Source organism: Chlamydotis macqueenii, chromosome 6, assembly GCF_036417535.1.
Source record: "Chlamydotis macqueenii isolate bChlMac1 chromosome 6, bChlMac1.mat, whole genome shotgun sequence".
NCBI classification, from domain to species: domain Eukaryota; kingdom Metazoa; phylum Chordata; class Aves; order Otidiformes; family Otididae; genus Chlamydotis; species Chlamydotis macqueenii.
In genome coordinates this window covers 6,841,708-6,864,989 of record NC_141561.1, presented here as the reverse complement: position 1 = coordinate 6,864,989, position 23,282 = coordinate 6,841,708, and the positions used below count along the sequence as shown (strand labels likewise).

At 38.7% G+C, this 23,282-nt stretch overlaps 1 protein-coding gene across 1 annotated transcript in view; it reads left to right on the top strand.

Annotated features, from left to right (window-relative positions):
* THSD7B (thrombospondin type 1 domain containing 7B) overlaps positions 1-23,282 on the top strand; it is a 260,791-nt gene that overhangs the window by 115,676 nt on the left and 121,833 nt on the right. The window contains exons 8-11 of the mRNA XM_086750826.1: positions 952-1,186; positions 3,762-3,877; positions 9,982-10,114; positions 11,108-11,211. Coding sequence (XP_086606952.1) covers positions 952-1,186; positions 3,762-3,877; positions 9,982-10,114; positions 11,108-11,211 — 588 coding nt within the window. The remainder of the gene's footprint in view (positions 1-951; positions 1,187-3,761; positions 3,878-9,981; positions 10,115-11,107; positions 11,212-23,282) is intronic.

The window sequence follows — 23,282 nt, the reverse complement described above, 5'->3', positions numbered from 1 at the left end:
TTAGTAGGGCGTAAAGATGCTCTGAACCTTGTGGTATCTGGCCCCAACACTTCAGCTCTTTCAAAACCTCTAGCACTTTTGCCTTGTCACACGTTGCCAGATTCTCCTTCCTGGAAGAGAATGGTTTTGATTTTAAGCATTTTTACTTCTTTCTTCCTAAAATGGCAGTGCTTACTGTTACAATTTCACTGCGTTACTCCTTAGCTTTTGAGCTACAAACATCTGCTGCTTTTATGGGATAAATTCAGGCTGCTGGCTAGAGTGTTAAACCTTCTGGGAAGGTTGTTCAAACTCTTCTACTCTGTGGATTTATTACACGTTGTTGACAAAGTGCAGTAGCTTAGCAAAATCTTTGGAAGCCAATTCGAAGGATGCTGCTTCAGAAAAGCAAAGGCTTCACACTCAAACCCTGTCTTTCAAGTTTTCCCCCCTTGATTTCCAGATGTGGGTATTATTTGATACATTTTTCCATCAGTGTTCAGCATCCTCTACAGCTCAGCTCTTTAAGGCAACATATGAATGGAGTCCAAATATTAGGAAGATATATTCCTCCTTGGGAAATGAGCAAGGAGAATGAACATGCAAAAATAATGCTTAATTTGTCTTTAAACCTAATTGTATGTTTGCTGAGTGATACTGACATTTAAATGGAATCAACTTGGCTGTGTGTAGGAGTATCAATAAAGTAACTCAAAAATATACTTTGCCTATTTCTGTTTCCATTATGCGTTGGAATACAATTTTATGCAAGGCTAGGTTAATGGGAAAACAATATTTTAGAAGGTTGTTGTTGCAGCCATAAAGGTCAACAGCTTTATTCAAGCTTTGTTTATTTATTTATTTTAAATGGGGGGGGGGGGGGGGGGAAGAGAGTAAGCAAGCTTAGCAGTTTTATTTCTTTTTCCACATGCAATAAGATAAAATATGGTGTTTCTCTTGACACTTTTTCAGGGGGGAAAGCCTGTCCTCCTGAGCGAGCCCTGCAGGAGCACCGTGCCTGTAACGATCACCCGTGTGTGCATTTCTTCTGGGAAACTTCTCCCTGGAGCTCTTGCTCCGAAGATGCGCTGGTGACTGCGTTCAATGCAACCATTAATTGGAGCGGAGAAGCCCCTTGTGGAGTGGGCATCCAGGCAAGGAAAGTAGTCTGCATGAAGAGCAGTTCTGGCCAGGTCACACCTAAAAGGTATTTAAAGGAAGATTATTACTGATTATTTGTAGTTACAATACATGGGGTCTGAAGGCGTTTCCAGCTACTGTAGGGAGTCTGTAGCTTTGAAAATAATTTAATTTCAGGACTAATTCTCCAGCTACTACTTCATCACTACTAGGAAAGGGATACTAATATGTAACAAAAATAAATAGCTAGCTCGTTTTTAATTTTCTGTGTAAATCCAAGCAAAATGCATGTCTTCAGTGGTGTAGATTTTTTGCTTTAGTTCCTCTGTTATTCTAATTTGCATTTTTCTGTGCATATTTATCCTGAAAGACAGGTGTGAGGAAAATATGAAGTACATCTGAATATAATGTTCATCAATACATTATTAACATTGCTCTAATAAAATAGAAAAAGTAAATAGAATTTGCATTATATTTACACCACAATAAGGCAGAACCATATATGTAATCTGTGTTGTTCAGTTGATTTATATAGCTTCTATAATGCAATACAAAGACAAAATTATGTATTCTGCCATACAAATACTCTGAATTTTGCTTTGCTTTACTGAATGAGGAAAATAACTAGCACAGATGTTTTCCCTAATATAAAAAAATTAAGTCATTGCTAATTATTTTTGCACTGTTAATGAGTCTAGAGACTTACAACCAAGTTTCATTTCTTATTGTAGCTCTCAAAACAATCCTGTTCATATAAGCAGACTGTGTTGATTTCAGTAAAGTTAATTAAAATTCTTGAGGTTAATGAGATTAATTAAATAAAAGGAAAGAAATCCAGTATTAGTTTATATCTAGAATCCATTGATATGCTACAACTTTACTTAATTAAACATATTGTTTATAGAGCTGTATAATGTATAAAGTAGTTGTTTGTCCCCTCCACTTTTGAGATAGTGTATGGGGAAATGGAAGCGGAGAGGGTAAGTAAATACTTCAGTGAAGTGTGTGAAGGGAAAACAGAGTTTTTGGTGGAAAAACTCTGCCAAAAGAAAACAGATTTATGTACTGGGGACTTCAGAAAGGGGCTGTCCTTGGCTTTGATGTGGTAGCTTCAGTGCCATGATGTTCGTCTTGTAATGGAAGTGACTGGAGCAGAAAGGACTGCTGAGTCCTTAAAAGAGCTTCTTACTGAAATTGTTTTGCTGCTGCGCTGCACATTGTTCTTATGGTGATAATCATCTTAAAAATAAAAACCTTAGACCTTTAGAAGCGTTTAGGAAAATGGTTCTTAGTGAAGGAATAAAACCTCCATGTTTCAGAATTAAAAGGTACCTTGTTACTGCCCAGGAGTGTCTGGACCAGACTGGTGCTGGGGTGGAGGGCAGCCCTCCTCAGCATGGATACCCGTTATGGTTGTATTATATTTATTATATTATATTTTATGTATGAGTAGTTGAAAGCTGACCTAAAGTAATCTTGGGTTTAGAACTGATGTGGTGAAAGTTTACCGTTAATATGGCTTCAGAAATGGGATACGCTATGTAAATAAATAACCTTTGTGTGTTGGTATACTGTGTTTTTTTTTTTTTTTTTAATTCTACATTTATCCTGATTTAATGAAGAAAAATTACACCATATCTGAAGAAGGTTCAAGGCACAAAAAGCCAAATAAAACTAAAATTTTTTCAGAAAAATATTTCAGCCTCTTCTGTTAGGTAACAAGAATCTATCCCCTAAAATAATCATACTTAATGAGAAAACATCTCTTTAGATTTATTTTCTTTTAAATTATACCTCTAAGTATCTTATTACTATCTCAGTATCAGAATCATGACTTTAAGATTTATCTTCTTTCCTAGTAGGGTTTAGTCGCATATTCCTATTTCAAATGGGTTCATTTTGAGTTGCGTGCATTACTAAGTATTTTTGAGTGCTCTCTCTCCTAGAAATTAATAAAAATTGAAAGAGTAGTTCCCTTTCTGCTTTCCCACTTGAAATGCAAGATCTGCCTGATCCCAGCAAATTGTTCCTTTTCCACCTTTCGAGTTTTTATATGTTAACCGTCTGTGTCTGAAACTTCTATTAGAATATGCATGGCATATTTTTCATTTAGCAGTTAAAAATGAATTAAAAAATCACAAAGCTCATCTTAGTATAACATGCACAACTTGTCAAGTAGCAATTGAGGCTTCGATCAAAGATCATTGGTCACGCCAGTCCTTTCACACTGTTGCAAGTGGTCTGAAGCTGTTGCACATCGTGTTACAACAGACTGCTTTATAAACATAACGCCTTCCTTTCTTTGACAATAAATATATCTGTTTTGCTTCAGGGAGCTTTATATTTTAGGCATCATAGAGTAACGTTTAGCTTGTAGTCAAGCTCCACATATGAATTTTTTTATAATTTTGTTTTGGTTTTATCTTTGAGTTGTACTAAATTCAGTTGGGTTATGTGAGTGCAAAAGAGAAGAAAAATGAAACTTGCTGTGAGCAGGAGTCTTACCTTTGGTATATCAGTATGGTCACAGCCCTTTGAGAGGCTTAGGAGTAAAACATTTCCCTGTAGTTTAATTTATTTATTATATTTTAATATTTTATTGTATTTTTTATTATATTTTATCTTTATGTTTGGATTGGTAGATGTCCAGAGTCCATCAGACCTGAGACTGTGCGGCCATGTCCCCTCCTCTGCAAGAAAGACTGCATTGTTACTCCTTTCAGTGAGTGGACTCGCTGCCCAACAACATGTCAACCTGGTAAGCCCTTCAGAGGAGGACAAAATTTGGGATAAAATTAGAGAATTGGCCTAGAAACATGTGACAGTAGTAGTTCATATCAGTCTAATAATTTTTAGGGTGCTCATCTGAATGAGTTTTGGACTTGGGAGTTTGTTGACACTGATGTTGTTAAGGGAGGTGGGATCCTTGTGAGTGGATTTGGAGATGTAAGTTCTCTTTAGCTGGTGTAAATTCCTTCTGGGCTTCCTTCAAAGTCAAAAGTCCAAGGCCCTGACCTTGTATGGCTATACATGAGATTGCTACATTATATTAAATTTATTTCTCTTGACCAAGCTAGATGTATGTACAGGGTTGTGCAAATAAGTCCTGCGCTTCGTGGTTTTTCAAGGGCCATACATTTCTTTGATCTGCTTGGTTAGCTTTTATACACTAGGTATTTAGCAAAGTTTCTTCATAATGATTTAATGTTCGGTTTTTTTTTTATGACAAACTTGTGTGTTTCATTAATTGTTCAGATGAAAGCTGCCTTAGTTATCAGAATACTTCATTTTTGTTGTTGGTTTCCTTGCCCTTCAAAGATTCTCAGTGGATGCTGTAGCATAGTCCTTGTTAGATTTTACAGGAAAATGAGTTGCTTTCTAAAACAGTGAATCCTGTTTTAATTAGCAATTTATTTTTAGACTTTAAATGAGCTGCCTATGAAGAGGTAGAATAAATTACCTGGTAAATTACTTTGTTTATTAAATAATAGTCTACAATTAAAATGAGAAGAAATTAATTATTTAACCTCCTTGGCAGTGTTATCATTTTAATATAATTCTAAATTAAAACTTCTTAGATGGAGGAGTGTGCTTTTTGCTAGATCTGTTATTGATATGGCTGCATTGCAAGATTATTCTTTTCTAATTTGCATTGCTCAATTAAAACCTCAGCATGATAATGAAATTTCAAAACTGCTATATATATGTGAGTTGTTAGGGTTTTTTTTTTTAATAAAAAAGTTGTATTTAATGAAAACAACATACAGATGGTGAATTACTGAGCAGATCAAGCAGGAACAGGTATTGCTTGGCAGATTTAAAATTAAATATGTAGCAGCATAAGATCAGAGCTTAGACAAACATGCAATCAGTAAATCAGGTTTGCACAGAACTTTACCAGTTAAGCTGTTTGTAGTTTATCTGAGAAAACGCATCCAACTTTACTATCTAACAATAAAAAAGGTGACATTTTCCCTACATTTAAATGTCATCAGACAACAGGCTGTCTTCTGGCGAAGGATTATCTCATGCCTCAGAAGTGTAGACAGCAGTGAACTTAGGGCAATAACAGATGGACGGACAACATAATTCACAAAAGAAGTGCAACTGAATCCTAACACCTGTTGGTGAGGCAGGAAGAGGGAGGTTGTTGCAAGTTATTGATTCTCTGCCATTTCAGATACTTAAAGGTGACAACTGTCTACCGCAGTCTCCTATAATATATCTGTTTTAATGGGTCTTGGAGGGCGAATCGAAACAAGAATCAAAGAATCAATATGGAGGTTTCGGAATATGAAATGGTTTGAATGAGCAGCATGTAGATTTTCCTCTGTCACCTCCATACCCACGAGTGAGGGTCTCCTGGGGAGGTAACTGCTTGCAGCATGGGTGATGTCCTCTCTGGTCTGTCAGAATAGATTTACAATGGGGAGATTAAAAATACTCCAAACACCTGACAATAAATTAGATTTTTCATCTCCCTCCTGAAAATAGATGGTACCTGTAAGTACCTCTTCTCTTCTGGGCATTGGTTGTCTCGGGAGAAGGTTAGAAATTTCACTGATGCTTAATTCTCTAAACAAGTTTACATGAAATGTTAGGTAGTAACTGTCCCATTTATTTCCCCATGCCTTAAATCAGATTTGAAACGAGATGGTGTAAAAGTGGATAAAATGTATGGTGTGCCACAATAAGAAATTCTAGTGACCTCTACCTTGCATCTACCGGTTTCTGTCAAGGATCTACCACTTTCAGCCTTTGTAAACAAACACCCAACCAGAGCTGGTCAAAGTTAAAGACTTATCCCTTCAAAAGCTCTTATCTGCACTGAAATACCAAAGACAGCTCTGGTTTCAGTCACTAAAATCTTGGAGAGGCTGTCCTTATTATTTGTGTGCTCAGAGTCTTGTGTTGACCAGACTTTACCTTTCCCTCTGCTCACGAGCAAAGAGGATGAAGCTGAATATTTTCTGTAAAAGCTGGACCAGATGTAGCAGACTTTACAGTAGTGAACAAGAATTTTTGTCCCTCCCCTGAGAATGGTGATGCACCTTTCCAGGCCCTGGGGGTCAAATGTAGAGGATGCAAGAGCAAAGGAGGAATGAGAGAATGAGAAGAGTGGATTGCTAGGAGGGGTTGTATGGGTGTGTGTATGAGGAGAGGGAGACTGGTAGGATAGGGAGGAGGGAGTGGAAGCAGATGTAAGGCACCTTCAGAATTCTCAAATGGCATTATCTGAGTTGCAAAGTCAAGGACACAGAAGTTAAGATTCTCTTGAGATCCTCAGGCTTGACTTTTTTTCAGGAGGGCAAGCAGTCATAGCCATACTTGAAATCAGCTGAAGTTCAGCTTTAAAAGGACAGTCCTGCATAATGCTAATACTCTGGAAAATCAGGCTATAGCAATTTTAAATGAGATATAAAAATTATGTTCATTAACATTTGTAAGGAATGCTGTAGAAAAGCCAATGAGGAAATTCAATTTTCAAAATGGGGTTTGAGTAATGTGCAATAAATGTTGAGAATAATTTAGTTTCTTGAGGTGGAGAAAATTACTGTGGGAAGCTCATTTAGATTTGGTACTGATTAATAGGAAGGAAATGGCTAAATTTCTAATGGTGGTAGATAATTTGAATGAAAATCATCGCAAAGTGATCGAGTTCACGATTCTTAGGAGAAGGGAAGGATGGCAATATCAGCAAGGCATTTTAAAAAAAAGACTTAAACAAACTGAGAAACACTGCTCTTGGGAGTGTGTTCTGTACAGTCAGGAATGTAAAGGATGTGGAAGCTACCAAGAAAGACTCTATGAAGGGCTGAAGCCCTACTGGTCTCTACTTTCTATCCTGAAGCTATTATAATAGCAAGCCAGTAGCACAGGGGAGCAAGGCATATGTAGGTCTGTATATGACTTGCATGTTCAGGCTTCAGACCATGAAGAGAAAACATCAAACACATCTGGAAAAGCCCTTTTAAAAATCTTTTCTCAACATTAGAGTTGTTCAGAAACTTGTTCCCTTTTTGACTGTCAAGTTGTTTCACAAAAATTGGAAACAAGAATTTGAGAATGCAAATTCAGCTATAGGAGGATACGAGGTAACAAGAATTACGTAAATGGATTTAAAAGTAAGGGGAAGCTGAGTGAAATAAATGTCCATTACTTTCTGAGAAACGAGGGAAAAACAACATGGGAAATATGCAATTGTCGTCATTGTTTCCTGTCTGCAGCCAGGAGAGGAATGGACTAAAGAATAAGTTTTTCCATAAATTGGATGTTCCCATGTCAGTAAGGCTATGTGAATAGAGAAGGAAGTAATACAGTAACGCCAGAGCATCTAGCGACTATCTTCTGGGTGAGAACCAAACCAATCAACCAAGTTCTAGATTACTTATGCTAACTTTGTTATGTAGAAAAACACAAGAAGTTATTACTCAAGATATAAACATTTCAAGGATCGGATTCTAAGAAACTGGCCAGTATGGATTTATTGAGAACAAATTGTGCCAAATAAATTTATTCTCCTTTTTTTGACAGCATAGCTGCTCTAATTAAGGGAAGTGGTAGATTTTTGACACATTAAAGTTATCAGAAAGCTGAGGAACAGTGACTTGAATTAAATGACTGTTAAATGGGTACTCAGCTGTATGAAAAAATCTCACAGTGGATATCACTGTGAAAAGAGTCTATCTCCTTTACTATCTGCCATCAGGTGTTGATACACATGAATAAGATACCGTGAACTTCCTCCTCTCCAGGCTGAAAAGCCCCAACTTTCTTGGTCTCTTCTTGTGTGTCAGATGCTCCAGTCCCTAAATAGTCTTTGTGGTTGTTCACCGGACTCACTCCAGTCTGCCCATGTCCTTCTCCTGGGAAGCCTGGAACTAGACATGGCACCCAGATGTCTCACCAGTGCTGAGTAGAGGGGAAGGATAACCTCCCTCAACCTGCTTGTGATGTTCTCCCTAATGCAGCCCAGGATGCTGTGGCCTTTGCTGCAAGGGCTCCTGGTCAACTTGTCCATCAGGACTCCCACGTCCTTTTCTGCAAAGCTCCTTCAGCTGATAGATATTCACTATTCATGATCAAATTCGAACATGAGCCAAGAGGAGTCCTACAGAAAACTCTTCCTCCCCGAATCTATGTGATGTTTGTCTAAGAAGCTTCTGTACTTGAATAATAACATCAGTGGGTGGTGCAGAGCTGTAAGAAGTCACAAACACAATAGAAAAATATATTAAATTATATTGAAATAATTGAGAAATTTCTCAAAATGTGACTTGGGAAAGAAAAATTGATTGCACAAAACCAGAATTGGAAGTAAAGTCATGTACTGTGTCAGGCACCTCTTGAGACACAGTGGACTACAAAATGAATGGAAGTCAACAATTGAAGTGCTAAAACTCATATTGGGCTTGTCAAACTCGTGAGCATGTTGTATGTAAACCACCGAAGATGTTACTGCACTGTGCACTGGTGAGGCTGCAGTGGTATTCCTTCGGCACAGTTTTGTAAGAAAGTAAGCAACAAGAAGTAATTGAATAGGAGCTGTGAAGAGCTGGCTTTCCTGAGTTTAGAGAGGGGAAGACTTAGAATGGATACAAGCCTTTAAAAAAAGGCTCTCTGTGAGGCTTAACAAGTGCTGAATCAGGCGTCTGAAGGGGACTTCAGGAAGCTGTAGAGCTGCCTCAGGTAGTGGCTGTTAAAGAAGCAGGAGAGGGTTTGCCCTGGGTGCACTGATCCTGTCTCAGGGTAGCAGCTGAGGTGAGCAACCTCCTGCCAGGTCCAAAATCACTTTGTGGTGATCTCTCGGTGACAGCACGTGTTCAAGTGAAGGCTTTTATAACTTGGTATTTTTAGAGCTAACTATTTTTACTGGATCTGTACTTGTACTTTGTGTTCATGGTGTGAAGGAAGTTTTCTTTCTACTCTAATGCACTGTAATCTTGCTACTGCAGCTTCGGCCTTATCTTGAGCTGGAAGAATAAGTGGGCTAATTTACACACCGCTTTCCTCTCTTGGACAAATCTCACGGAGTCCACACTTAAAAGATATTTGCCTGGTCTGGAATCCTTTATGGAGTTCTCTTGAGACACCTCTTCAGTTTTCTAGCATCTGTTTTTGAAGTGTGAATACAGTACCTGAAGAAGTACTAATGCCATACATTGCGGTCAAACCAGCTCTCAGTTTGTACTTGCCACTTAACGCAGCCAAGGATTCAATTTTTTTTAGCTATAGACATATATAGAAAAATCTAATCCTTGTTTTTCATACTGCATTCTGTACTGTAGATTTTGTGAACTGTGTTTCCAGGTGGATTGATCTTGCATCGACTCAGGTTAAGTAGAGAGTTAGCCTCTGGTGGTTGCAATGGTTTTCCTATCAGGAAGTTATCATCTATGATTTCTAAACCCATGAAGATGGCTTGCTGGTAGCAGCTTGAGACCACCAGAATGTGTTTTCAGAAACAAAACCTTCCATTATGACAAGTTTGGTGGTTTTGTTTTGTTTTGTTTTGTTTTAATTCTTTTCTCCTGTTCAAGTCTTTAAGTATTTGCTCACGCTTATTTTTTTTTTTTGTCTGATTTGATGTTCTGTTAAATAGACATTTTTTTGATGCATCTCTTAGGCTGTTGATCTATCAACCTTCCAGGTGCTGTTCTGCTGAACTACTGGTGATTTTAAAGCAAGTAATGGTAGCTTTTGATCCAACGTACCATTCCTTCCCTTCTTTGCGTAGTGCCAGAGTGCTCATGATACCAAAATATAAATGAAATGCAAAGCATGTTTTTAATGGAGACAGCTAGATCACTAACTCGAAGTGCCAACTATGTCTGGAAGGCAATTTTTTTCTTTATTTTACAGGCAATGCCACCGCAGTTAAGCAGTCCCGGTATAGGATTGTTGTTCAGGATGCTGCTAATGGGGGACAGGCATGTCCGGACACCTTGTATGAGGAAAGAGAATGTGAAGATATCCCCATCTGTCCAGTGTATAGGTAAAAAGTGTTAGCTTGGAATCAGTCTCTTGTTAGTGAGTGTACACTTGTCTAGAAGTTACTCTTATACCATTGTCCTGCACAATTTTCACCGGAAAACAGGATAATACTGGAAAATGCAGAGTTATAAACAAATAATGTACCTTGCAGCATGTGTAAAGTAGAGTTCAAATTGGAGATTTCCGTAGATCTGGCATCATGAGAACAAACACCAATAGTCACAGCTCCTAGAAATGGTAACCTCAGGGTTCAATGTGTTTAAGGAAGCTATTACTGAGGAACTCCCCCCTCAATGTATCTGAAAATCAGTGTAAGTTATTTTGGGACCACTCAACTGCATTAATCATAATTTAATGCTTATTGCATAAACTCTTGTCTTTTCCCCTGATGCTCTCACTCCAGCGAATAATGCACATTTAAAAAAATTCTGATTAGACAAATAGTACAATAGGGCAATTACTCACCACTCTTCATTAAAATCCTGTGACCCATTTGTGACACAATATTAGTAAATAGAAAAGTATTGTATCTTTGCATATAAATCTCCAGCCCACACATTCTGTAGGATATGGTCTCAGAGTGGAGCGGGGAGCTGAAGGTGGTGCTGAAGCAAGTGTCACACCACTCATTCTGCCTGGCTCTGTACCTCATAGTTCTATGGAAAGCTGCTTTCTTGTGTTCTTGACTGGTGTGCAGGAGGAGAGGCTGATTTCAAAGCCTGCTGAAGATGTTTCTTGTGTATTTTATTTGATTCTTAAGCATGCCCTACAAAAAAGAGAAAGGGAAACGTGGTTGGAGAATGATATGGTTTTCTAGAAGGTGATCCTTGCGTCTGAATTTCAGTTCACAATGCTTATTTCAGGAGTAATTGCAGCTTTTTGACTCTATTTTTCCTTAAATCTCCGTAGTATATCATCATTTGTAACTGAAGTTTTTGCCTGGATGTATTAACTACATGCCAGTTTTAACCACTTAATTGTTTTCCTCTTGCAGGTGGAAGACCCACCACTGGAGTCACTGTGTGCTGGTTCCGGATTCAGTGAGACAGGGTGTGCTGGGACATAGTGAGGCATGTGGACATGGTTTGCAGTCAAGGGGTAAGTTTTCTCTGTGCAGCCTCCAAATATTCAAGGCGTTGGAGGGTTTCATTTCGGTAGGGTCTTTAACCTTGACAGTAGATAAGTGACTGAAGCACTTAAAGTGTTTTGGGACAGATTTGGGGTCCCAAATAGGAGACCTCTTGTACAGTTTTGCTACTGTGCTGGGCATTAAAGTACCAGTAACTTTATAGTATGCTTGGAATATGGGAAAGCGTGGCCAGCAGGTCGAGGGAGGTGATTCTCCCCCTCTACTCTGCCCTGGTCAGACCCCACCTGGAGTACTGTGTCCAGTTCTGGAGCCCCCAACACAAGAAGGACATGGACCAGTTGGAAGGTCCAGAGGAGGGCCACGAAGATGATAAAAGGGCTGGAGCACCTCTCTTATGAGGACAGGCTGAGAGAGTTGGGGCTGTTCAGGCTGGAGAAGAGGAGGCTCCGGGGAGACCTGATAGCGGTTTTCCAGTACCTCAAGGGGGCCTGCAGGAAAGATGGGGAGAGGCTGTTCAGTAGGGCCTGTTGTGATAGGGCGAGGGGTAATGGTTTTAAAATAGAGGGAGGTAGATTTAGATTGGATATTAGGAAAATTTTTTTTACAATGCAAGTTGTAGAACACTGGCTCAGGTTGCCCAGAGAGGTGGTGGAAGGCCCATCCCTGGAAACATTCAAGGCCAGGTTGGATGAGGCTCTGAGCAACCTGATCTAGTCGGGGGTGTCCCTGCTTCTTGCAGGGGGGTTGGGCTAGATGACCTTTGAAGGTCCCTTCCAACTCTAACCATTCTATGATTCTATGAAAGGCTGTACACTTGGTATTGAGGTATCTCTACAGTAGCCTGCTCTTCTGCCTAAAGATGAAGCACGTGGGCTTTAGAAGAATTATCTATCTATAGACCTCTATGAAGTAATCCATTCTTGGTGCTAAAAATGGAAAGGATAATTTCCTTGTGATTTTAAATTTTATTAATAATTTGCCTGGAGCCTGATTTTCCTTGAGGCTATTAGGGAAGTTCTGCTTGGGTAAAGGCTTTGGGCTCCTGCCCCTGGTGTGATTAAGCACTTGGAAAATACAGTGATCCCCTTGTCTGCACAGAAGTGTTGAGAAGAATTTCACTGCTCAGAGTGTGTGATCAGTCTGTAGTGGTTCCTGTGGATGGCTGGAGATTTGACTGTTACCGGTTTCCTGAGAAATCTAATGAAACCTCTAACAAAACGTTATTTTTATTGAAAAAAATTACTATACAGGTATGCTAACTGAAGAAACTTGACATAATAATTTACTGTTTCACAAGGGTAGAAACTGTTCTTTAAAGATGAAATGAATTTCTTATATAATCTGGAAACAAAGGAAAAGAAAGAAAAGCCCTGGCAGTACGTGGGCTGTATCTGAAAGAAGAAATGCGTTTTAAACTAAAGCTCAAAGGAGTAAATATCTTTAACTAGGTTTTGACCACAAGGTTTTCAAAGAGAGCTCTCTAAATTGAGATGTCCGAAAATGTATTCCGCAATCTCCGTGTGAGGGGAAGGTAATCTTTATGCTCCAGTAGGTGCATGAACTTCATATTAATTTTTGACAGAACTCTCCACTCTCTCTGTGGAGAGTCCTCCAGCAATTACGTAGGCTGCATGCTGTTCCGGGGTAATCATGGAAAAGGAATCTCATAACCTCATGGGTTTCAGCAAAATTTGTTTCAGTGTCACGTTCACTTTTTGTAATTAACTGTGATTTTTGTAACAGCTTTAGTTTTCATAGTTACGTGTATGTAACTATGGAACCAATAGATAGATAGATGGAACCAGTCTGCTAGGTGTTATTGAGAAGGAGTGGGGTTTTGGGAAAATGAGCTCTCGGATGAAACCCATGGAAGAGGATTTTCAGGGTATTTATGAACAAGAGGCGTGATCTCTGTGGAGAAGGCAGCTGAAATCAAGCCGCTAACTCTGACCGTATTGCTTCTGGAAAAAAAAAGCTGCTGGATTTCCCGCAATTCTGTATCTTATATGTAGAAGCATTTACTAAGGGACACTGTCATAAAGCTGCTGTTAATACCTGATCTTGCTGCTGCTTGAGCTCTTCAAGAGCAGCTAGCATTTGTGAAGAGGGACTGTGTCACCATATTGTCAGGGAGTAACTATTTAGCCAAGGGTGGCGTTTGCTTGCATACCTTGCTAGGTCTCTTTAGCTTATAGACCTTGACACTGGTCTTCTGACCATCTCATTCTTCACCATGAAGGGCGTCTTTGGAGATATTTTTGAAATAACATGTGAGATGAGGCTGGAGGTTTGGGCTTGTTCAGCCTGGAGAAGTGTCTGATGGGAGTGGAGTTCACAGAGAAGATGAAGCCACACTCTTCCCAGAATTGTATGGTGAAGTAACAGAAGATAAGTCATGGGCTGTAGTGAGGGAAATTCCAGATTGCTTGGAGAGACTGTAGATTCCTTGGAGACACTGAAAACTCAACTGAATAAGGTCTTGACTAACCTTTTCTAGCTTTGAGCTCAGTCTTGCTTAGAGCAGGCATTGGATCTTCAGAGGTCTCTTCCATTCTAAATTATATTATACAATTCTCCGAGTCTGTGAGTCTTTTTGGGGGAACCTGTGCCATCAGTGGAAGAACGCCGGGTGTTACAGACAGATGCTTTCCTGCAATATTCAGGCATCCTCCAAATGAATTTACATTTGAGGTATCGTCACCGCTCCATGCAGTAATTGGCTTGCATAGTGTGTCAGTGTCTTTAGCCAGTAAGTGCTTATTCGCCAATAAGTATTTATATGAATTTGCCCAATTTCTTTTTTTACTGTGTAACAGCAATTACCCTTTTACCACTGAAGATAATCAGTCTTGCTGTTCCTGAAAGCATCCATTTTCAGAATTTTTTTTGTTGTTGTTGTTGTCCATATCCTGTCATGTAAATAAGAGAATTTCACTTTTCAGTGACTGTCATACCTAGCCAATTATATAACGACATTGAATTAATATAAATTCTTTCTAAAGAAAGAATGGGTATCTTTATGTGTACCTATTGAGAACGATGACTGCGCTGAGGGAAAATTAAGCCTGAAATGACTTTCAAGTTTCATTCTTTCTCTAGGCTAGATTCCGAGATAGATGTTTACAGATCTTGTTCCATGAGTGTTTTAACGGAAATTACACGTAAACGTACTATGTAACGTGCAGAAGATATCAGAATTTGTCTGTGAATAACAAGCAGAATAGGCAAAGAGATGACAGCTGTCTGAAGCTGCAGTTTTCATGGCTTTATCTTTGAATGATATTACACTAATTAAAATAGCTTTTTATTTTGTATATCAGCTTCAGTGGACTAACTTATTCAGAAAACAATCATGCAAGTAAGAGAAAAGTGACATTTAGAACTAAGAAATATAGTTGTTATTTAAACTTCATTAAGGCATGATTTGCAAAAAGCCCCTGAGATAGAGCGCTTGAGAGTAAAACAAGGTGGGGATGTTACTGTTGCTTGACAGTGACATAGACAACGTTTCTAACAGTAAATGAAGAGCTTTACAAGCTTTTTCTATTGCTATATAGCTGTCATTTTCCTCGACAAGTGACTAATTTACTAGAAGGTGTCAAGACTGAGAGAAAATTGCTTCTGCTTCGGATGCCCTTCAGTGACTTTACTGTTCTCTGATGTTTGTGATGGAGGATCCTTCAGAAATGACCTCTCCCTTCAGTGCTGACATGAACAGCCACCTTAGACATTTACGTTTTTGGGGAAAAAATGTGTTGCTCATTACAAGGGATTGTTAAGGTTTAATTAGTGGACAGAAAGCCTGTTTTAAGCAAGTATCTTTGAAGGCTGCTTCAAAAGCCATTGATAAAGTAAATAGACATGTATTAAAGACCAGACAGATGTACTGAGACTGTGCTTTAAAGCTAGTCTTGGAAATACATTGACAACATGGTTGTGAAAAAAGTAGTTACTTTCCAAAAGCAAGGAGAAGCTGCAGTAATGAAACCCATCATGTCTGTCTTCTGCTCCTGCCATTTCTTAGCTGTGATACATTTGGGGGATTTAACCATATCTCCCATCATTAATGAGACAGTAAGTCCATCTCAGAGCTATAACTCCCCATCATAAGAATACAGAAATGCTGTGTGATACAGAGCAGCAGATATTTTTAGAGAGTAATTTATTGATTTATGTATAAGAAAACAACAACAAACCCACCAGTGCAGTAATGAAACTACTCCTGTGCTTTGGAGAAGTGCACTCTCCCTGGCATGCCTGAGGTCATGAGGTGGATCAATGCTGGATGGCCTCGTTGGGGATCTCAGCAGAATAGTTCTTTTGGTGTGCTCTACTGTTAGACCATGTATGATGTGTTTCTTTCCTCCTTTAACTGGGTTGTAAATTCACACCACATGGACTTTGCTAAGATGGTTGATGTTAAATATAGTCCATTTCAGTTGAAAAGTTGATGTATGAATTGACAGTGAAAAAGTAGAATGCAGGCAGCACTGAACTCAAGCAATTTAAGATTCCTGTCTCCTTCATTGCAGGTTTCTGGCTCTTACTCTAGAGCTTCCTAATAGCTATAGAGATATTACAGACGGGAACAGTTTTAGACTGAGATGCAGATCAAACACTTATAATTATGAGAACAAAAATTGTAATTCTGCATGTATCCAAATGCAGTGATAGTTCCAGTAAAATCTTATATAAAATGTAGACAGAACTGTGATTACAAATGTAATTTGTAATAAATTGGTGACTAAGTTAACTTGTTCCATACTAAGCAAGATGAAAGAATGAATTTTGGTATTGCCTGTTAACATTGCACCTACAAAAATTTTTCAAACAGGCATCCTTTACCTGTATTACCTCGTGTATTATCAATCTGTTACACAGAAATGGCCAAATACCTTGCTGTTGTTTCTGCTGAAATTATTTTATGGTAACCTATTTATAATGAGAAGTGCCATCAAAAAAGCATCAGTGTTACCATTTTTTTTTGCTCATAAGGTAGTCACCCAACAGTTCTTATTCCCTGTTTTGTAAGTAGTTAATATAACTGCTGATTAGCTAAATTAGCAGATGCATTCATTGTAATTGGAGTTGCAGAATACTTCTGCACAGAATTACCAATTTCAGGAGGTACATATCAGAATCCTGTTATAATTTACAGCCTAGAGGCAATGTGATAGCCTAAAGTTTACAATGAATATGTTTATGATAGAGAATGTGGCAAAGACACAGACTGCTTCAGTTAGATGGTGATATTTTATGAGCGGTGCTTTGTGGTGCAGTCCTGTGTATAAATCTATCCAGCTGATAGTGGCTTACCTGTCATCAGCAGCTCCCTCCAATATTAGCTTTGCCTGGTAGGACATTGGCACCTTGAGCCTTATTTGGAATGATGCTGAGGTTTTATTAGGTGTGTCAGTGTTTTTTCAGATGATGCTGGTCAAGGGACCCACTGCTAATGAGAGGTTGTGGGGACACAGTGGGAATATGGATTTAGGAGCGCAGTGAGCTGAACTTGAGTGCTCCCAGCCAGCATCAGCGTCTGGAAGACACCCGCCTGGCAACTGATGGCATTGGTAGGAAATAGTTGAGGGAAAAGTAATTACCAGTGTAAGGACAGAAGCTGAGCCTTATTTGTGATACGTTTGAAAGGTAAGTTTGTAAAGTGAAGTCTGTCTAGGATGGAGATTGAGGTTTGGGGGTGGCCTTTCCAGGATGGAGAGCCCCAGACTATTATTGGTCATGTCTGCCCGAGGCTTCACCCACACTTTACTCATATAGCTGCTCTACATCGTATTGCAAATTCATAAAGTGTGTGTTATCTGTATTGTTATTTTCTTGTCACTGATAATGCAATTTTTAGCTTATAAACGCATGGAAATAAGGTAATAAGAAGCAACCAAACCAGAATTGATTTACTATTATTTATTCTTGATAATTTGATTTCTTTGCTTGATGATGCAGTGGGCTGGAGATTAGGCAATAAGGTAAGTGGAAAGCGGCACAGATAATATTTCCTTGACTTTAGGAGGGCATTGAGTTCAGTTCAACATGACTGTCTCCCATGTGCAATAATGACCTAGAGAAATGCAGGATGAGATGATTGTGCAATTTGTTGAAAAAATGCAGTCAAAGCTCTGTTACCAGTTGTTTGCTGTCAGCCACGAAGGCGGTTTCAGATGGCTTCCTGTGGGGTGCACGTACTCTTGGCTGTCTTCAGTATTTTCACTAACAGTGTGTATAAAGAAATAGAGAGTACATCTGTAATGCATCTGAGTATTTGCAAATTGTAAGTACTTTGAGGGGCTGGCCAAAAATACAAGTTGGATAGATTTGAGCATGCTCTGAAATCAGAAAAGCGAAATTTTCATAAAAGAAAAAAATGTGCAGCACTCATACTATGTAGAAAGATGAGTGGCAGTACTGAAGAGGTAAGTCTGGAATTAAGTTATGGACCATGTGTTACCAGTGTTGTACTGTTGGAAAAAGAAGGTACATCACAAAATCATACATTTTACATTTTTCTTCTGATCCCCAAGTTCCTGAAATTTATTCTTCTGCTCCCTAAACCAGAATATTTTTAAGAGGTAATCCTCCTTAGTTTTGTTCCATAACACTTTTTGCTGCTATAAATGGTAACAAACAATTAAGGTCAAATAAAAACATCAAAACTTCCTCGTAATTCCAATTCCTGGTTTGCCAACAAACTCAGAATAAATTAGGAATCCTTTTTCAAAATAACCAGTTGTCATTAACAGAAACAAGTAAGGTATTTAGGAGTCTAAGCTCTGGTGAATATCAGTGAACAGATTAAAATCTCTTGAACTTAATGGACGTTTACCCTTGATTTTACATTTAAAACTTATCTTCAGTCTTGGTGAACTATGTATATCTGCGTGCAGGAGTTTGTAATTTGAGAGTTTTATCACTGCAGTATGGATGTATTATTACATGAGTCTGGACTGCTTGTATCTAATCTCTATCAGTTTATCTGTAGGCTTTGAGCTTTAAATTATTTCACAAAGCCTGGGTTTAATTGTGGATTTGATAGCAGACTAGCTTCATGCAAAAATGTGTGACAATGTTTCACAAAGGGGAAAACAAGGCAAAATTAAGGAAAAGGAGACAATAATACAAAACTAATCTCCTGTTGGAAAAGCTGCGTATATGCATTCTTAGCCTTTCCTGCACTAGTGGAATGAGGAAGGTATCCTCTCCCAGACAGATTTTCCGTGGGATTTATTTCAGTTTTGGAACATTAGAATTGACCGGGAGCAGGAGGAGAAGGGAAAGGATAGATTGAGGTTATGTGAGATGTGATGGATCAATCTCTCTGAGAATTTTGTGGGTGCCTTTGAGATTCCTGCAGTTTAATTTATGAGAAATAAAATCACCTGCTTGTATAGAAATCATCCTGGGCCAATTTCTTAAAACATGATGTAAATATGTGCATGGCTGTACTGGAGTCTGCAGCTGGGTACTGTTTTGGGGAGTAGAAATTTGTCCTCATATTGTATTACATCTCACTGATCTCCAGGTAATGTGTTCCTGTAGATCAATTTTTCTTTCCATGGGTCGTAGTTGATAGGACAAGGGGAAGAAAGATTGATACTGATTTACCAGTGACAGGTTGTTCACGAAAGAGTGATGGTGGACTACCCTCCTTTTTTCATGGGAGATGTCAGCACACATCACAGGACGCTTAAAACAGTGCTACTATATTTCAGGCTGGGTCTGGCCCGGCTTCCACCTCAGGTATAGCTGCTGTAAGAGTATTTCATAGGTGGTAGGAGAATTGGCATGACATTACTTTATAGATACTAACTAATAGCAAGAGAGACTCCAAGTCATTTTTGTCACTGTAGCCTTATGCCAGCAACATAAAAATTGAAGAGACTCTTAGAGAATTTCTCCTGACTGCAATCTACAGTGCAACATTTTATCCAAAGGCAACTCAGTAATCTGTAGTCTTTCCGTGTAATAAAGATGATGAAAACTGCGTCGGATAAATTACATATATTTGAGTTCCTTCAAAAAGAGGACAGTATATTCCACTCTGTACAAGGAAATAAGCAAGTTTTCTAGCTTAACCGTATACTGTTCCTATCTGATAAACAAAAAAAAATACGAGCATCTTGGTACCACACACAGCATTTGTTTTCTGGGGGGGAAAAACACTCTTGATCAAGTAGAAAAGTCTTTTGAAGCCAGAAGGCATGAACACTGAAAATGTATACTACAAGCACGTACCAATAGAGGGATTGTTAAAAGATCAAAATAATGAGAAGTAAAGCAGAGGAACATCAAAGCTTTCCAGGCTATGTTTTTCTGCCTTGATTAGGAGGAAGGAGGGAAGAAGGGGGAAAGAAGGTTTTAGATCAATAGGAAATGGCCCTCAAAGTCAAAGACAGCACCATCCGAATGTGTACAATTTACAGGAATTGTTAGAGCATCTCAATCATGAAAGTCCCGAATGATCTTACAGTGCTTGCACCATATTTAACAGGTACACAGAGAGAGTTGAGATCATCTTATCTGAAGGAAACTCCTTTTTAAATGTAAGGGTAGATAGATTTTCATTTTGTCTTTCATCCCTCTGATTAAGTTCAGCTCTCTTTGGTCCTCCTAAGATTTCTTTCATCTAGCGTGTAGTCTGTATGATCTAAGCAGCTATCATTGGTGAAAGTAGTTTTTGGGGTCCTTTTTTAAATGATGGATTGTCATTAAACGGAGTATAGTAGATGAAAGAGGTCCAAGGAGAACCAAACTGTGCTGAGACTTAGTCAGGAGGATGAAAGACATAATGAGAGGCATAATGAGGAGCAATCTCTCCCTCAAACTGGAGACAGGCCCTTCCAATTATGACTTTTTTTTTTCTAGCACCAGCTTCCAGTGATTTAAAATCCAGGTTATGACAGTTGATTCAGACTTTTCCTAGAAATCTGAGAAATTTTTATTATATGAATGGTAGGCCTGAGTGGTCATGCTCCATGGTTTGTGCAGAGGATGTTATAAACTATAACAGAAATCTTTTCTGTGGCCATGAATGGGTTGTAAGTAGACCTGGTCACACAGCCTCGTGTACTGCTTATCAGAAATACAGGAGCTATTTCATCCTAAATCTCTATAATCTCTGTGTTTCATTGACTTAGAACCTGAAACACGGGTTTATAATCCTTCATGTTTTATATGAGCTCATGTAACTGTCACTGTAACTAGCTATAAAAATACCCAATTTTTTTCATGGTGTTCTTAATCTTTTGGTGTCTGTGTGTGTCTGGCATACCTCAGTTTACTCTGCGGTGAGTAAACTATTTTAGTTTCTTGATGATTTCCAACTTAATTGAATCAGCCTTTGTTCTTGACACATTTGAGTCCCATTTGGTCTCTTTTTTTTTTGTTTGCTATTTTATGTAACACTTTCATGTCCCTCTTGTTCACCTCTCCGTGTTCTAGGCAGTCTCATTCAGTACTGGTTTAAGTCTACCTTTGCTTTATAAAATTTTAATTTCCTCCTTGTCATGTTCTTGCTGTTTACAAATCCAAAGATAATTCAAGCCGCCTGGTTCATAGGGAAATTGTTAAAAATTCATCCGAGCTGAGCAGGATAAGACCCAGGTTCTCTGGAAAATGGCCTTAGGGAGAACTTTTCTTCAAATAGACGCTTTGAACAGGAGACCTTGAAGCATGGCAAAAAATAAGCAAGTTTATTAAAAAGCTTTCATACTATTAGTTGTTAGGAAAACACTAGAGATGTTATTCTCCCAGTCTTTACCAAAATAACCTTTCTTGTCGATAACGATCTCAGTCAAAGGAATACAAAATTCTGAGAAATTCCAGAGACATTAAGTGGAAGGGTAAAGACCAGTTGTTTATTCTTACAGTATGATAGTACCGAAAGGACTTAGTTTGATATTTATTTTACCTAGCTGAAGAAATGAATGGTTCTGGGTTGAAATGCTGATCCTGCTTAAATCAATGAAATATTAAAGGACTCTCTCAGTGCTTTGGAACACTGCTCCCCCCCAAAAAAAACCCTCCACCAAATAAGCAAAGCCAACTGTTGGTGAGAGGAAAAAGGGAGATGTTGAAAGAAATGCAGAATTTTATTTATAGCAGATAATGTTCATTGTCAGACTGCTAAGGTTTGGACTGCTTGGGGAATTTCCTTCAGAGGAGCTTGGTGAAAGTTGCAGTTTGCATTTTCCCTTGTTCTGCATTAATTAGAAAGCACTTCTTATTGCAAATTATTGAGTCAGGTTTATTTGAATAATTAAGCACTAATACTCAACACGAATATTAGGATCCTAAATGGCAGAGCTCATCAGCGTGGCTTACTATAAATCTTCAGGCACAAGATTTGATCAATGTGACATGCCGCAAAGGTGCAAAAGGAATCCTGGTGTCATGTTCGTTGAATCTGAATTTGTGTATTTGTGTTACTCCAATAGCTTTGATTGCTGTACAGGTTTTAGACATGAGTTTTCAATTTCAGAATAAGTGAATAACCTTGACTCAAACTATCTTTCAAAATTCCCAGCATCTTACTTGCAAACGGGTGCACTGAAGTGACCGTAGAGTAACTGGAAGTGACAGGGATACTTAGGAAGTGCTTACACTTGCAAGAATACATCAGGTAACTGTGAAATGGTCGGTATTGCATTTGCTTTATGCGTCCAGTGGTGCTCTTTTCTGTTGGCACCATTTCTAAATATGTACAGAAATATTAAAAATACTGAGCAGTGTGTTTAGCACTTTCTAAACCAGTCTGATGATTGCAGCATTAATACTTCCAAGCATTTTCCCTGTTGGAAACACCCCTTTTCCCTTTCATTAACAGTGTTGCCATTGATTTGCTTCTCTAAAGACTCAGGAGAAGATTCCATCTTCTTTATATTATAGTAAATCAAGAGAAACTTCATCCAAAAAATTGGAATTCCACTGGAATAAAATTACTGCACAAGAAAAAGCCATCTCTATACTTTGATGGCAATAGATAGTAATGAAAAAACTGTCACCTTCTAACAAAGATTTTTCTAAAGTAATTTTTTTTCATGGCAGCTGCTGGTTTTGTCCAGTGAGTGCATCATTTATTAAAGAATTGCTGATATGGACGGTGAAAGAAGGAAAATTTGGAATAATATATTCTGATATTTGACAGAGTTTTCCTGAAGTAGGGTATTTTGTAATGTCAAATTTGGATCTTGGATGTGAAGCCTTGTAGCAAATGTTACTTTTTACTGCTTTTCTGGTCAATTCTAACATCTGCACTATTGTTCCTTCCTGACAGTTTGCAGAAGTTTCAGTCCTACAATCATATATTTGTTTTCTTTGATATGTGCCCCAAGGTGATTGAAATTTCTTTGAGTTATTTCTTTTCTACTGTCTCTTGGATATTAACTTTCTGTATCTTTGTTTTCATCCTGGTCTTTGTGTTGGCAAGGGAAATGCCTGCACCAGAGGTACACAATGAGAGGAAATCTAACCGACCTGTTAATATGTAATAGGCTTGTCGAAGGACATCTACTTTAGCATTTGTTTAATTCAGGGTGAAGCAGACCAGCACGTCCTCAGGGGATGTATGACGTGAGAGGGCAGCACTCCCAACCGCTGCTGTGTGATAGGAATATATGGGCTTCCACAGCCTCTGCCCATGCTTACCATGAACCTTTTCTCCTGGCTTATTTTAGTTCTTATGCTCTGGGAAGACATCTTAGTGATAGGTGCTTATTAACAATATTTGAGAAAATCAAGTGGAAATTGGTCAGCAGAACTGAGCAGCTACATGCAGACATGAGTTCTTCAGAGAATTTGGGAGATTTAGCTCTTCTGTTGCATTTTAACCCTCCAGAGCACTTGATGTGGTCACGGCATGCGTTGTTTAGGGCACATTGGGGAATTTGTGGGGCAAATCCCCAATTTGTACCATGTTTGTGAGAAGTTGCTTTGACCAGCAGGAGCTATTTCAGTACCGCTTTGAAAGGCTCAGTTAGTGGAGGACATAAAAATCACAGCCTGCAAGATGGATTTGCTTTGTTCAGGCTATGTTGCTGGTGAAGTTGCATGTGAGCAAACCTCCAAA